This window comes from Carassius auratus, unplaced genomic scaffold (assembly GCF_003368295.1).
Source record: "Carassius auratus strain Wakin unplaced genomic scaffold, ASM336829v1 scaf_tig00027810, whole genome shotgun sequence".
Classification (NCBI taxonomy): Eukaryota; Metazoa; Chordata; class Actinopteri; order Cypriniformes; family Cyprinidae; genus Carassius; species Carassius auratus.
Genome location: NW_020525629.1, coordinates 18,816 through 36,229, shown reverse-complemented (window position 1 = coordinate 36,229; position 17,414 = coordinate 18,816). Strand labels below are relative to the sequence as shown.

Genomic DNA, 17,414 nt, shown 5'->3' with positions numbered 1-17,414 from the left:
ACTGTCACAGTACTTACAGGTAACTCCAGACTGTCTTTGATCATCCTGGAGGTGATCATTGGCTGAGCCTTTGCCATTCTGGTTATTCTTCTAATAGCATACGTGTTTTTTTTTCAAATACCGTCACTGTGCACTTATAGACTTTTGCCAGAGTATTGTTGTGAATGAAAATAGCTATTTAGGTAGCGTGACCATATGCGCTACCCGTTCATACGGGACACGTCCCAGCCAGGATTTTAATAATGCATAAAACATCCAGATAAGTTTGACCAATAACACGCAGGTATTGTACAGAATTGACCAATCGTGGGGCTGCGTGTGAGAAGGTGAGATCTAGAGGGAATGATCAAAGCGATGCAAATATGCGCACGTGTTTGTTCGTTTGATTGACTTGAAGTGTGCACAAATCCCAAAAATGCCGAAGTGCGCCACAATGCTTTAAGTAAAACGAACGAACAAACACATGAAAGCGATTCGAAAGCATAAGGAGCCCTCTCCTCTGCTCTTTATAGCTCTCATGAATGTTACACAACGATCAACCTTCACAGTGCAAATAGCAAAAACCAGGATATTTTAGGCAATATTAAAATCCTGGCTGGGACGTGTCCCGTATGAACGGCGCATATGGTCACCCTATATTTAGGGATATGCAAATAAAACAACAATAACAAAAGAATACGAGCAGACCTGATGTTCCTGTGGCTCAGTTGTAGAGCATTGTGTTAGCAGCGCAAAAGGTTGTGGGTTCAATACCCAGGGAACACACATACTGGTAAAAGGGGCTGCTAAATGCATAAATGTAAATGTAATTTGTTGGGAATTAAAGAACAATGCTTTAAAAAGTCATGGACGACATGAAACTATTCCCATCCAGTTAAACAATAATGCGACTAATCATCACAGCATTCCTGAACATCACAGCATACAGTCCCCATAGAGGAAATAAGGCCAAAAGTAATATGCTACTTCATACAATAATCATCCAGCTGCCACTCTTCATTTGAATGCAGAGGATGATATTGTTCATGTATGCTTTGCTTTCCGCAGCCTTTTCTTCTCTGGATCGTAGAAAGGCAATCATATTCTCTCATTGGCCTTGTCACTGAGCCTGAAAGATGCCGTCCACCCACAAAACAAATCTATAAGCCTCGCTTGCATTACTATCTATAAACTCCTCCTTTCATTTGCATAATTCCATCAACAAACCACAGAGGAACAGCTATTATCCTTCAGGTAAAATCCACAGTTCGGGGGAAACAATGAGTAAGCTAAATGAATATAAATCTCAGCACAAATATGCTGAGTAAATACAATGGGAATATGTCAAGAGAAACATTTAATTCAAAATTAATTGAGAGTTTTTTTGCAACACTGCTTAATGTATTAATACTTTTTGCTTTGTACGGTTTCACAAAACCTTTAACAAAACTCTATTTTGTCACTTTTTTTTTTCACGTATAGCTACTTGGGTGAGTTAAAACTTAAGAAACTTAGAAACTTAAAAATGGGTCACGGACCACTGGTTTAATGCATTTGTCAACCCTCAGGCAAGGGTGGGACGAGACAGTCTAGTTTCTCTCCGCCATGTAATAGCCATGCCACAGTAATCAGACGCTTTTGTGCCCATCTCGCAGCCTCTTCCTTCGTGCTGAATGGGGCGTCAGAGTTAAGCTGGCTGGCTCTCGCCGGGTGACAGTTTGCTAATGCCCTTTAAAAGCCAGAGGGACAGGCTTTGGGCAGAGCACAGTGCGGTGAGTTGAAGACTTCCATATTGTAATTTCCCTCCATGAACGGCTCAGATAATGTCGCCTTTCATGGCTGCCACCAGATTGCCTCAGATAACGATGTGGCATTCAGTTCTGCTCTTTAGGAATTAAAACAGAAAATTGGAGGCCCAAGCATGTAATTATGTTGGGGAGAAGTGAGCAACATCAATTTGTTCTTGGAGGAGGTGGAGGGGAGAGAAGGAGGGGGAAAAGAATAGAAAAACAAGTTCCTTTAGCTGTCGGCGGAAAACGAGACTATTAAAAAAAAAAAAAAACTCTTGTGTATCTCTGTTATTCTTATTCAAAGACATAGTTCAGTCAAAAATGATATTTTTTGTACTCTCCTATTTGCCTTTTTAAACACATGACTTCATTTCTTACTTGGAATATAAAAGGACAAGTTTAGCGGAATGTCCAAGCTGCTCTTTTCCATTCCTTGAAAGTGAATGGTGACCAAGATTTTCAGCGTTTGAATAGAATTTTTTAATTTATTATTATTTACTGTCATAAAAGTAACATAACTTCCAAAGACTTGGAATAAAAAGCAAGAGTTGTATGGCCCACTTTTATGTAAAGTTTATGGCCATTTTGTGTTCTCTTTAAGACCTGACAGGTATGGTCACTACAAGCTGTAAAAATTATTTAGTAAAATTTAGAAATGAAACCACAAATGTTATTTACTCACACATTTTTGGTTCCAAACCCAAACTGCTTGTGTAGAATATAAAAGGAGAAATTTAGCGGAATGTCCAAGCTGCTCTTTCACATACACCAATGCGAATGGTGATCAAGATTTCTGGTTTAATTTACTCTTCTTTTGTTTAGTTTTATACAAAAAAACTCATCATACAGGTTTGGAATGACGTCAGAGTGAAATAATAATTATAAATAATTACAAAATAACAAATAATTACAACAACCAAAAGCTGGGTGAACTGGCCCTAAACATTTCTAAACCAAAACTTTACCCAGCATCTTGAATAGACAGGAAGCATTCAAGCGAAGGCAAAAGGGACCAAATTGCCTTCAGCAAAGTCTTCATCACCGAGGTCATAACCTTTTCTTCCTTCAAAATGTGAAAAAAAAAAAAGGAAGCGGCCATGGAAGAAGAAGTTGCCTGGGCGACGGCATTCGTTTAGTGTCAGGCATGTGGGGTTTTTTTTATGGCTTGCCTATGGCATTAGTCTCCCTCGGTGCCAGCAGGCAATCACCTCTTTATCACTGGGCAATTATCTAGCCAGAGCTGCTCTGTGTCTCTGCCCACCTCTGCCTGCATCACACATGACCCCTTACAGTCGGTCTGGCCCTGCTGCAGCACAGGGAGAATGGCAGGATGACTGTAGAGATATTTATAGAGAGACGAGAAATGGAGTGAGCTGAATGCGAGGACCCCAGTTATTAAGGTCCCTGGCCCTGTAAGATTGCCTGAAATGGCCTCGCTCCTTTTTCTGCTGTTTGCTAAAGAACATCTTCAGGACTAAAACATGGTGATGGTGCAAACATAGTTTTGGTTCTACCAGAACTTTTTTAGGTCCTAAACATATGCATGTATATAAGCCCAGATATTAATGCTTGGGACTAATTAACATTCTTCCTTAAGTAGTATTTTGTCTTGTTTTCCAGAAAATCATCCAAACAATAATATGCTGCATGTAATCAGTTCTAATATCATATACACAACCATTCAAAGGTTTGTAATCATTAAGACGTTTCTGAGAATCTCTTATGCTCACCAGGCTGCATTTATTTGATCAAAATATATTTAAACAGTAATATATTGAAATTCAAAAGTACTGTTGTCTATTGAAATATACAGATTTGGTGCACAAAAAATATGAATTATTATTAATAATGTTAAAAACTTTTTTTTGCTACCTAATATTTTTGTGTAAACCTGCATACACTTTGAATCACTATCTATAAAAACAAGATAAATTTAAGAAGCAAAAATCTCGTAATCTTGTAGGTACCTTTTTTAAGATTAAATATTTCTACTGGGAACAAAACACAAACATCTCAGAATGGAGGCAATAAATCTCAGTAACAAGGAAGTGGCAGAGTTACCTTCTATAAAACCAGATTTACTTTTATCCAGGAGCTCACTATAAACATACAGACTATTTAACTAATTAAAAATGACCTCACTCAGGATTTACTTCGAACTAGGGATAGTAAGATTCACCAATTCACATCAGTACATCGCAATAAAAGTTAACTATACGATGCATCGATTTAAAAAATGTGAATCGGATACAAGTTGACATTTGTATTACAATGCATCATTTTTAACATATTTGAATCAGTAAAAAACTATTTTATATATATATATCTATATATATATATATCTATATATATATATATATATAGATATATATATATATATATATATATATATATATATATATATATATATAAATTTGTGACCAATATTTTACATGTAGATTGATTTCACATGTCTAAACAGTTTCTCATGCGCATTTTCTCATCGGCCACTGCTGCTACGTGATTACGACATATCACAACAGTTCGTCAGAAGGCACTTAAGTTAATTTATTTATGATTTGCTGTCTGTCTGAACCATTATCTATACCATATTGAATTGCATAGCATCATATTTTTTTCCCCATTTCATTATATTGCATTGAACTGAACTGCATTGTGTTAACTTGAATAGAAATCGTATCGCACCGTATCCGTTTCAGCTTCATATGTATCGTTAATATATCGTATCGTTGACAATGCATGTGTATCGCATGGGCCTCAGTTATGTAGATGCAGATTCCTACTAAAATCTGTTGCTCCACTATGAAAATACTTAACCTAAATAAGAAACTAAATGATGTAGACGTAGTCATTTTACACTAATGTGCACTATAGCTCCCCCTGTGGCAATACTGCATTGCCCTAAAAATTATGTTTCACAATGCAACCAAAATCAAATTTGCATGGCTATAAGCATTTGCACTCACATACTTATGTAAAATTTGGGGTCTGAGTGCACTTCCTTTTCGATATTTCTTCACCATATATTTACTTAAAGAGGGTTGTTTATATGTACAGTATATAGTAGCCATATTTCTACAAAGTATCCATTTATGACTAGAAAGACGTTTTGAGTAAAGCATACAAAATTCTACTGAGGAGCTAGGGTTGAGATTGTATATTTCTCTATAATACATCAATCATGTTGTCTATTTCTAGATCCTCCATCAGAAGGAATGCTTTCAAACAATGCATAAAAACTATTAAAAGATGCATAAAAAAACCCTTTGAATAGCCAGCACTGGTATATTTCTCAACAACAGGGGGCAATGTAGGTTAATAGCAGAACATGTGCCCCCCTCCTCAGCGCCCTCCTCCCCAAAATACCCAGACAAACATTCCCCTCATTAATGTTGGCTTCAGAACATTCTGAAGTGCTTTCAAGCAATTTGTGCGTCATATTAATCTAATGCACCGTCTCTGGTGATTGGCATCAAGTAAAAGAGATCTTTCTGGCTTTCCATCAACATCCGCGCTTTTATTCATCTTCCAAAAAAAAGAGAGAGAGAAGAAAAAAAAGTCGAAAATGAAGATGGCTCTGCTCAGAAAAAGGAAAAAGATCAAACATGAGGCAGCGGGAGAAAAACACAGATAAAAGATGTTCGGCTTGTATTGACAAGAGTGTCTGAAAGAAAATTAATGTTTCTTGCTTTCATCGCGTGTTTATGTCACCCCCGCCCCCCCCCCCCCATTCCACTCCAGAGACGAGGATGGGGCCGCATCTGATATTTCCAACATCTTCATGTACTATTGAATGATAAGCTGTTTGTCAGATTTAGGAGTCAGATGTACCTTTTTGAAAAAAACGCATCTGTCTTTTGGCACGATGTTGTCAGCACTATTACCCCTCCAATTTGCGCTCAGATGCCCCCTCCTCTGCTCTGACTAAAATCCAATTTACTGGCTGTCAGCTCAACCCAGTAATCCTCTGCACAGCTGTGTTTGTGGAAGGAGCCTCTTAATTTGCTCGTCCTCCACGTTTCTAAATGTACCATTGCCATATCTGAAGCTAAATGTTAGCTTATGCGGTTTGTTGCCCGTTTATGAAGGCGCAATGAATGCCTGTTGACGATCCTTTCAAATTCTGCTCATGTGAGGATATGAGTGAACAGAAGAGCGTAGAAAATGCTAGTGGCGCTAACTTGCTATGCTAGGTCATTGCTAAGTGGTAGCTATGCTGTTGCTGGCTGGTTAGCCCAAATTGAAGAGCCACGAGGAAACAAAACAAAAACAAAAAACTTGTCTATTATATTTTTGTCTTTTTTTCCCCAAACCAGTTGAGCACAAATCCCGCCCCACAGGTGAAAAGACTTAATAGATTAAATTTAGAGTTCAGAAATATCATAAATGGATCCAGTCATGACAAATAGTAATGCTAACTATCTGCCATTGCTATAATAATCTAGCGGTTGTGTGTTAGGTTTACGGTTTAGCATTTACTTCAGTACAGGCAATGTGCATTTTGACTGACATGACCAATCAGCTGAGAGGTGGGGTTTGCACTTAAATAGTTTCAGAAGAAAAAAATAGCATGACACAGTTGCTTTCATAAATGCACCGTATATTTAGCTGCCAGATGAAAATGATAAAGCAATTGCTTTGAAAATTCAAATCCAACTTCTACTGAACAAGCTGCGTAATTTGAGGTAGGTTATCATTTGTTAAATTACATGTTAGCATTTAGCACTCAGCATTAGTCTTTTTTTTTTTGAGTAAATTTATACAACCTAGCAGAAAATCATGTATTGGGTGAAAAAATATTTAGAGTATCTTTAAAAGCCCCAATCAGTATTTGTATTTTTATTATTTTGGTTATGTAGATGTCATCCCTGATATATTGATACCTAGTGGTGTGGAAGCATTAGATAAAAATCTACAACTGTAAAAATGACCATTTTCAGTGTTTCTTTCGTTAACTAAAACTATTACAAATTGTACTATTAAATATTTTCTGATGAATATTTAGATGAAAAATGTAAAAAAGAATGTAACTAAAATTAAGTTTGTTGAAATACAACTAATAAAACTTAAAGCTGTAAATAAAAATACACTAATAAAAATGGCAAAATCACTAACAAAACAAGAAATGTAAATTTAATCTGCACTGATTAAAGTATTCAAATTAAAGCTTAATATTATATAAATATTCATAAATATTCTAATAGTAAACAATAATACACTGGCACTAACAGGCAGGATTAATTTATTCCACAATCAATAATAATCAAATTTAGGGTTGGATTAATATGGCAGCTCTCGAGGTGACTCGTTAGGCTACTAATATGACTGGAATCATCATCTCATATGATGCACTGATAACAACAACAAAAAAAGTAAAATATTTTTTTTTTGTAAATGAGATAAAAAAAAAAATAGTGAGTGCCCCTTTAAATATGCTTCTATGTATCTGGTTTAAAATAACAATACCCTTGATTAGTTTAGTCAAAAACAGCAAGCAAAAAAGATATCTGATAAAAAGTCGCAAACTTCGACATGCGATATCATAAAGCAGTTGGTTTTGGCATGTTGTGGCTCGAGCTGGAACAGTGAATTATAGAGACAGTGTCATTTCCACAGAGTTGCACACTGCACCATCTCTGACACGGGAGATAAAAGTCACTGCCAACCTGTGGGAGCCACAGCAACCACCCGGCCTGCCTTCCCGCACACGGCTCTCTCGGACCATTTGCATTTCCTGCGGACGCTCAGCATCTCATGAATGTTAATAAGGGCATATTTTTCCCATGTACTGGCCCGGCAGTTACTGTGGGATTGTCCGTACGCACATCTTCCGCTGACCCACGCATGTCTGTGATATGAAAATGAGTGTGAATGATAAGCCCCCGGGGGCCGGATCGACTCCAACAATTAATCCTGCCATTTACGAGAAAAATTTGCCTATGCCGGAATACATGAATATATGTATATCTATCTACCCCATATGGAGGAACTAAATAGAAACTATCCGTTTTATAGTATCTCTCCCTAAAACTGAACCGAGATGTCCCTCATGAATGAATATTAGGGACTGACTCAACCAGTCGCGGCTGCCTTTCAACCTCCCCCGTTATGAGGCAACCGATGCGAGCTATAAATACCCAGTTGAAGATTTTCCTATGGAATATTCTGAGTCACTCTGGGAACGTGAGCGAGGACGTGTGGGCATGCAGGGACGGGGAGGGTACGTGGGCGGCAGTGAGATCATCAAAACGTGCCCAAGTGCCCCAGAGGGGAGGAAGGGTACTCACCGCGTGTGCGTAGGTGCTGTAGGTGCTGAAGGGCAGGGCGATAGCAGGGTTGAAGATGCCAAACTGGCCCACCATCTGCTGCATGCGGCGGATGGTGCGCTCCTTGTCCGTGTCGGCAAACTTGACCACCAGGCTGGACGACGCACCCTGAGGGAGGAGAGAATCGGAGCCAGTCTGAGGAGAGAGGGCAGGCTGCGTTTAACCTCCCGCTTTGCAAGCGAGACCGTCGACCACCACAGAAAACACAACAATTTAAAAAAAAATAATAAAAGATAGCAGGACAATTGTGGTAACTACATGTGACTACACCATTACAGTGACACTATGTAATTCAATTCAATTTTAGAAAAATATAAATAATTGAATGAATTTAAAGAAACAGTTCACTGAAAAAAAGACAGTTCTGTCATCGTTTAAAGCCTGAATTGTTAACAATAACTATAAATGTATAAAGCCAGTCGCACAGCAGATGAGAAGCATAGCATCTATTGCTGCGGCACCCGGGGATCAGTTCGGGGTTCAGTGACTTGCTCAAGGGCACCTATGTCGTGGTATTGTCAGCCCGAGACTCGAACCCATAACCTTAGGGTTAGGAGTCATACTCTCTAACCACGACTTCCCCCGATCTTCATATTGTTTTGAATTTTTGATAGGCGCTGCAGACAGGTGACGAAAGAGGGCCGCCAGTTAACTCATAGAAAACATTTTTTTTTTTAACGCTGCACGACATTGCGCTTCTATATCGCCAATCTCATAGAATTCGATTATTAAAATTTTATAGTTATAGTTATCATATTTAGAGTAAACAGCCCTTTTAACTCATTGTCATGAACTTCCAAACTTGTATGACTCCATGAAACACAGATGAACACAAATTAATATCCTATAAGTAAGAACCATCCGAGAAGTACATTGTCCATACATCTTGCATGCTGTATTTGAAGTTTTTTTTTTTTTTTTTTGAAGCTATATAATAGCTTTTTGTAAGTTATACACCCAACATTTATTACTCACTTAAACTTCAAAAAATAAAATAAAATAAAATACAAGCACTGTCCCTTTAAGGATGATCAAAACCTTAAGTTCTCACGTGAATTGCATATGTGAATCTACCATGACTTTTTCACTTCGACATCGCACCAAACACAACGTGGCTAGATACATTTAACAATAAAAATAACAGTTACGCTTTTTCCTCTAAGAAAAACTAAGTAAAACAACAACATACTGATTCTGAATGACTGTTTAACAAACTCTTAACATCAAACCTTCAGGCAAACAAACAAATACATCTACAAAACTGTTAGCGGCATCAGTAGATTGACATGAGCCTTGGCAGCTTGACGGTTACATAACAAAGTCTATTTCAGATTTCGTTACTTGATAGGATATGATATCGCACCTGAAATATCAAACGGCTTAGATGAAGACTGTGGGTGTGTTTTGAGATTGACAAGGCCACCGGTGATCGTGGTCTGACCTTGAGTGTGTGGGATTCTAAGTCTGGCTCACTCATTCTCTCCTGTACCATGGTAATGAAACACGAGAGCCGTGCTCACATTCATTATGAATCTCTCAATGACTCGATGCTACACTTGACCTTTATCAGCCTACAAAATCACCTGTTCCAGCATGCCCCCCCCCCCCCCCCAATTTTTTTTTCAAAAAATAAACTACTAAATCGATTTTGGCAAAAAGGCCAAAATATAACTGTCATCTGATGGTAGAGAAAGGTTGTGCATCAGCCAAGATAAGAGGCTGGTTGAAAATGACGGGAAAATGTCAATAAGCAGCCACAATAAAGGAGAATATCAGGTGAGGACACAAATGTATTTGTGGTTAGGTTCTCAAATGGTGGGACGTGTCCCAAAAATGGGTTGCAGGACTATATCTAGGCAGGAGAAAAAAAAATATGCTAAATGGCAACATAAAAAAGCAACTAATCATATAATTGTTCATAATTTGGTCAAAACACAATGTGCTTTGTGCAGTGACTTATTTACTTAATAAGGTATTTATAACTTTTTATTTAAATGTATTTTTTTTTTTTTCATTTTCATTTTATTTAAATTTCTAGTAAGTGTATTTTTCTTTTGTCATTTAGATTTAATTGTTACATATCTATCTATCTATCTATCTATCTATCTATCTATCTATCTATCTATCTATCTATCTATCTATCAATCTATCTATCTACAGTACATAATTGTATATATATATATATATATATATATATATATATATATATATATATATATATATATATATATATATATATATATATACACACACACACACACAAGGGGAGCTGCACAAGATCCCGGGCCCTATGCATTGGTCCTAATGGGCCCCCCTTGAAATATATATTCCAGACTTTTCAAGGACCCTCTCTTCCTTTGGGGCTCTGGTAATCAGTACTGGTTTTACCCCCAGTCCTGCACACACACGCACATACTGGGCCCTATTTTAATGATCTAAGTGCATGCTTTAAAGCGCACGGTGCATTCAGGGCATTTCCGAATCCACTTTTGCTAGTATAATGGTGGGAAAACCAGTCTGCGCTTCTGGCACGTGGTCTAAAAGGGCTGTCCCTATTCTCTTAATGACTAATGGGTGTGTTTTTGGGCATAACGTGCAATAAACCAATCATAGTCTCATTTCCCATTCCCTTTAAGAGCGAGTTGCACTCGCGCCATGATGGATTCGCTTTTTAAATGGCAGAATTTTAATGCTCTACCACTGTGTTCGTATGGCATTGAATTAGGAGTGCAAAAGGTCGCAGCGAAACAATCCGCCTGAACACACCTTTTTAGAACAGCACGCCCATGGGCACACAAATGGGCGCAAATGCTTTTGCTATTTAAACAATGCAACGCAGCATGGGAAAATGAGAACTACATCATGCTGAAACTACCAAAAACACTCTATGTATGTACGTATATATATATATATATATATATATATATATATATATATATATATATATATATAGCTGCATAACTTTTTACTGTACACTGTAAGTGTACTGATCCATCATTTTCTAAAACTTTTTGCTTTAAATCAAATGTTCTAGTTTAAATAAGAACCGCTGATTAAAATCTTTTTGATCAAAGAACTTTTCAAAAAGCCTGCAGTGAATATGAAAAAAAAAAACACTGGATATCTGGAACCAAGGCTGCTGAAAAAAAAATGGGTGGTAACTGTTGTTCTCTGTATTGTTTTCGGAATGCTTAGCAAGGGCCAAGTACAAAGCAATCAGTTTGCACATCCAAGCTCGACAACGCTGGCTCTGGGCATACGGCACTCACGTAGGCGTTTGTAAGGGGTTGCCAGAAAAGCAACGAAAGACAGTCACTGGGGAAGATAAATTTACATTAAGTCATCTTGCAGATGCTTTTATCAAAAGCGAATTACAATTGGGATGTAGATTCGATTTTCGATTTCACTCCGTTTCAACCTTCATGCCCTTAGCCTTTCCAGAACTGTTTTATGGCATTGTTTCCTCAACTGCTTAGTTAGGATATCATTATCGGGGACACTATCAATGCGTTCAGTCACTGCTCATTAGTTGTGCTGCATGACTAAACTAAATGGACTTTTGCAGGTCAAGAACTGTACGACAAAATGCCCAAGTGTAAGACGGCACAAGTTCGCAATCTCTAAAAAAGGCCTTATCTTGTATCCCTTCAGGGTTTTTTTTATCACCAAAGTAGTTAAAATGATTTCTGGGTAAAACCTCAAGGGAGTTAGAGACATCTGTGGACTGGAATAAAAACATTTGGCATTTAGAAAAGACTGGTGAGATGTGTTAAAAGTTTGACAGCGGACCTGCAGCATCTTTTTTTTGTTTTCACTGATGGAAGTGATAGTTCAGTCAAAAAAAATGAGAATTGTGTTATCATTTCTCACCCACATCATTCCAAATCTGTATGACTTGTTTTCTTCAGTGGAAGACAAATGGAGATGTTTTGCACAATGTCCAAGTTGCCTTTCTCCATACAAAGAAAGGGAATGGTTACAACAATTTTCTGTTATTAACAATGTATATTTCAATCTATTCATTACACAAACTTACTGTATGACTTCAGAAGACTTTACTAAAAAAGGTGTAAGATTTACATTGAAACAATAAATTACTTGTACACTTCAAAAAAAATTTTTTACAAGAAATTCACAAGAAATTACAAAGTAATTGAATTAAATATGAAATTTTGAAGCAGAAAAATATTTTATTTTCTCTCACTCTCTGTATATATATATATATATATATATATATATATATATATATATATATATATATATATATATATATATATATATATATAAAATTGTACTCCAATAATCAGTTTTACTTAAACTTTTTACTTCAAATCATTTAGACTATTTATTTGATATGTTTATAGGGTTCAGTTGTATTTTTGAAGCTCGACAACCTTGGCCAATATTCTCTGGAAACTTACGGAGCCCCGCACATGACATGCAAGAAAAAATTTACTTATTTGTTCCCTCGATGTACTAAAACGTGCACACGATTACTATTTTGTTCCCTCGATTTGCTAAATCTTGCGCACAATTCACTTATTAGTTCTCTCGATTTATGAATTGTGTGTTCAATTTGTAAATCAAGGAAATCAAATAGTAAATTGTGCACATGATTTAGCCTACTATTGTTTTCCTGCATGCCATGTGCGGGGCTCTGTAGAAACAGGTTTCTACCACAGAGAATAAAACTCAGAATTGCAAAATATAATCTGGATCTGGAGTCGCAACTACTTTTTAAAATGTTTTTATCGGTGGCAAAAAATTGACTTCCATACCACACACTTTTACTGTATTAAGAGTTTTAGTGTTCCCTAGAACAAAGTAGGAGTAAATGATGACAGAACATTCATTTTGGGTGAACTTTCCGTTTAACTTCTTGAACTCGTGGTATTAAGTTGTATGCAGACATTAGGCCTACGCTGGCATTTTAATCTTAACCTCAAATGCGATTATCTGCAGCTCTCAGAGTATTTATTGGAAGCCTAGATGTTCTGCACACCACCTTGAGCTATTACGAAGGAGAACACAATATTTACTGTGTGTTATGAAAGTTCTTGGGCAAAGCCAATAAAAGAGGAAATTCAATGTTCCTTTAGTCCTAAGTTTGGAGCGTTCAGAATTTTCAGAATGTGTTGATGGTATTTGTCCAATCCTTTCTTGACTGTTTGTTTGCTTTAGCTCGGAGACATCCGGCGAATATCAGGGCCGAGGGCTTGTTGGTCCAGCAAGATATAGGCTATGCGTTTGTAAGAGAAATTGATAGAGAGAGAGAGAGAGAGAGAGAGAGGAAAAGGCAGAGAGAGAGAGAGAGAGAGAGAGAGTGGTGGTTGATCTGTGAAGTAAAACTCTCATTAAATTTTAAGCCGCCAAGCACCCGGAGGAATTCCCATAGGTCCAGGACCCAGCGAAATGGATGCAGGAGAGGAAGTAAAACTGTGGGAATAAAAAGTGCAGCTGTTCTATAGAGGAAAAAGAGGAGGAAAACGAGGGCTTGGAATCAAAGTGTGCTGCATCTTTACGTTTCACACTTTTTCTTTTCTGTGTGAACATTGACCATAAAGGCACTAACTAAGCCATATATTTGATGTAACTTTACCTCCACACATCTGTCTCTGTGCATTAAATATGAATAAGATAACAAAAAACTGATTATCTTTGACAAAGATCAGCTGAATCTGTTGCTGCTTCTTGTAGTTAAAAAAAAAAAAGTTTACCAATTTCTGAGGTCTTTTTAATGTTCAATGACTTTTAATTACTGCATTGATATATATATATATATATATATATATATATAGAGAGAGAGAGAGAGAGAGAGAGAGAGATACAGGTTCTGGTGATATAATTAGAATATCATCAAAAAGTTTATTTATTTCACTAATTCCATTTAAAAAGTAAAACTCTATTATATTCATTCATTACACACAGACTGATATATTTCAAATGTTTATTTGTTTTAATTTTGATGATTATAACTGACAACTAAGGAAAATCCCAAATTCAGTATCTCAGAAAATTAGAATATAACTTAAGACCAATACAAAGAAAGGATTTTTAGAAATCTTGGCCAACTGAAAAGTATGAACATAATGTATGAGCATGTACAGCACTCAATAATTAGTTATGGCTCCTTTTGCCTGAATTACTGCAGCAATGCGGCGTGGCATAGAGTCGATCAGTCTGTGGAACTGCTCAGGTGTTACGAGAGCCCAGGTTACTCTGATAGGGGCCTTCAGGTCTTCTGCATTCTTGGGTCTGGCATATCGCATCTTCCTCTTCACAATACCCCACATATTTTCTATGGGGTTAAGGACAGGAGAGTTTGCTGGCCAATTAAGAACAGGGATACCATGGTCCTTAAACCAGGTACTGGAAGCTTTGGTACTGTGTGCAGGTGCCAAGTCCTGCTGGGAAATTAAATCTGCATCTCCATAAAGTTGGTCAGCAGCAGGAAGCATGAAGTGCTCTAAAACTTCCTGGTATACGGCTGTGTTGACCTTGGACCTCAGAAAACAACACCAGCAGATGACATGGCACCCAAAACCATCACTGACTGTGGAAACTTCACACTGGATCTCAAGCAACATGGATTGTGCGCCTCTCCTCTCTTCTTCCAGACTCTGGGACCCTGATTTCCAAAGGAAATGCAAAATTTACTTTCATCAGAGAACATAAATTTGGACCGCTCAGCAGCAGTCAAGTCCTTTTAGTTTTGAGAAGATTTTGACGCTGTTTGTTGTTCAGGAGTGGATTGACACAAGGAATGCGACAGCTGAAACCCATGTATTGCATATGTCTGTACGTAGTGCTTCTTGAAGCACTGACTCCAGCTGCAGTCCACTCTTTGTGAATCCCCCCCCACATTTTTTTAATGGGTTTTGTCTCACAATCCTCTCCAGGGTGCAGTTATCCATATTGCTTGTACTTTTTTTTCTACCTCATCTTTTCCTTCCCTTTGCCCCTCTATTATTGCGCTTGGACACAGAGCTCTGTGAACAGCCAGCCTCTTTTGCAATGAACTTTTGTGTCTTGCCCTCCTTGTGCAAGGTGTCAGTGGTCGTCTTCCCCATGATTGTGTAGCCTACAGCACTAGATTGAGAGACCACTTAAAGGCCTTTGCAGGTGTTTTGAGTTAATTAGATGATTAGAGTGTGGCACCAGATGTCTTCAATATTGAACCTTTTCACAATATTCTAATTTTCTGAGATACTTAATTTTGGATTTTCCTTAGTTGTCAGTTATAATCATCAAAATTAAAAGAAATAAGGGGCCCAAAGTGTGCCAAGAAACTATCCCCCACACCACTACATCACCACCACCAGTCTGAACGCTGAGACAAGGCAGGATCGATCCATGCTTTCATGTTCTTTACTCCAAATTCTGACCCTACCATCTGAATGTTGCAGCAGGAATCAAGACTCATCAGACCAGGCAACATTTTTCCAATCTTCTATTGTCCAATTTTGGTATATATATATATATATATATATATATATATTCATTCAAAATTACAGTATAACTGAGAGCTATCAATTTGAACATTTACTAGACTTTAAAAAAAACCTTCTAATTTATCTGAACTTAAAACAATCTTCACATAAGCCCATTCTAATAAATGTCATATATACCTGTGCCCTTCAGCAGAAATGTACATAAACTGAAGTTATCAGTGTTTGAAGTTATAAAACACTAAATTCTAAATTAAATATAGATGAATCCTTAAAGCTTTCGATTTTCTGTTTCTCATTGACATTAGACATCACAGAAGCTGTATATTAAGTTGTTTTGGCTGCTATTTCTTTAGCTGCCGCTGCTGAATTGTCATCTTAGTTATATATTTAAAAAAAAATGCAATTATAATATATTAATGCACTGGCCCTGCCCCCATACATGTCTGTACATCATCTTATATTTCCTACGGTTGACAAATAACCTCGATAAATGCAGTTATGCCCTAAAATTTAAGATATTGAGGCAAAAAATTATCCTGTATGAGTTTTTGTCTCATATTTATATCATATGATAAGCAATATCACATGAGCAGGGAGAGCAATATTACATGAATCCTGTTTATATGTCCGGATAACGACTGCAAATGCAGTTTCATACACCAGTTCAGTAAAGAAGAAGTTAATACTATTTTAAATTAGTTTTGTCAACAAAAATGTTACCTAAAGCCACAGCAGAACTGTTGCGTGTCTCCAAGCAACACAGCAAGTTCAATTTCTGAATTTTTCCATGTTTTAAATGAAGGTTTAGGGTGCCACTTGGGACAGGGCCAAAGGCCCATTTATAAAGTGAGCCCTTGACTCAATTCCTGAATTAATTAGCTGTTTGTATTATTATATTATTAATATTATATAAAAGAGTTATAAAAATGCATGTAACCCACTAGGCATCATGTTTTAACTCAGGCTATGTGAAGCCAAACATTAACAAGGCTGCAATTTTTGGCCAGTATTTCTCCCGTGGTTGTTGCTCAGATATCCACACAGTCATGAGGAAATGAAAATCCAGCTGAACGCACTGCCATTCAACCATAGACAGTGGCAATCGGTCGGCAGCGCAAACTCTCCTAACCAAGGAGATTGTAATATCAGATAGCAGCGGCAGTTTCATTTTCCTGTATTTGTTGAAATACGCTCAATCCCTGGCGCATACACTCAGGTGGAAATGAGGCCGAAGCGGAGAGGCTAGAGTTCCTTGACCCCTCCCAGCCTTCGCCGGACGTAATTTCGTCCCTGGTCTTCTGCGTATAATGCTTTCCTGAAGTCTGGCAATGCTTTATCACACGGCAGTGTACATTTTTAATTGCTGGAGGTTGGGGTGGGGGGCACAGGGTTGGCCGTGCATGGAATAAAGCACATGTCAGAACCCTTCCTCAAAGGAGGAAATGTGTATGTATATTCTCTTTGTATTTATGCATCGTTCAGTCAGGAAAAATGCAAACATATTTAACACGAGCTTCTGGAGCTGGAAAATTAGATCAGGATAGGCTGTGACCCCATGGCTGTGCCAGCAAGAGAAATGGACAGAAAAGAGGGGCAAACATAGAAAGGAGGCAGCGTGTGCATATGTGTGTGCATGAAGATAATGCACTGACTGCCATGAGCCGGGGGGATTTGAGCCGAATATAAGATTGGACCGACTGTAAGCATCAAGTAGTTCTGCAATAAGGCCAGTTTCTTGCTGCCCACGAGCACATCATTAGCAGACTGCTTTATGCATGCGTATTTAAAATGAATTACCGCACGTTTCTTCACTTGACTCGTTCGTGTAATAACTATAAGCTGCATTTGGTTCTTTGAGGGCAAACTGA

General features: G+C 37.6%; 1 protein-coding gene across 4 annotated transcripts in view; it reads right to left on the bottom strand.

The window, feature by feature from the left end:
• Nucleotides 1-17,414, bottom strand: part of LOC113079364 (CUGBP Elav-like family member 5) — a 39,416-nt gene that overhangs the window by 15,917 nt on the left and 6,085 nt on the right. For all 4 annotated transcript variants that reach the window (XM_026251612.1, XM_026251611.1, XM_026251613.1 and 1 more), the window contains exon 3: nucleotides 8,057-8,230. In XM_026251612.1, coding sequence (XP_026107397.1) covers nucleotides 8,057-8,230 — 174 coding nt within the window. The remainder of the gene's footprint in view (nucleotides 1-8,056; nucleotides 8,231-17,414) is intronic.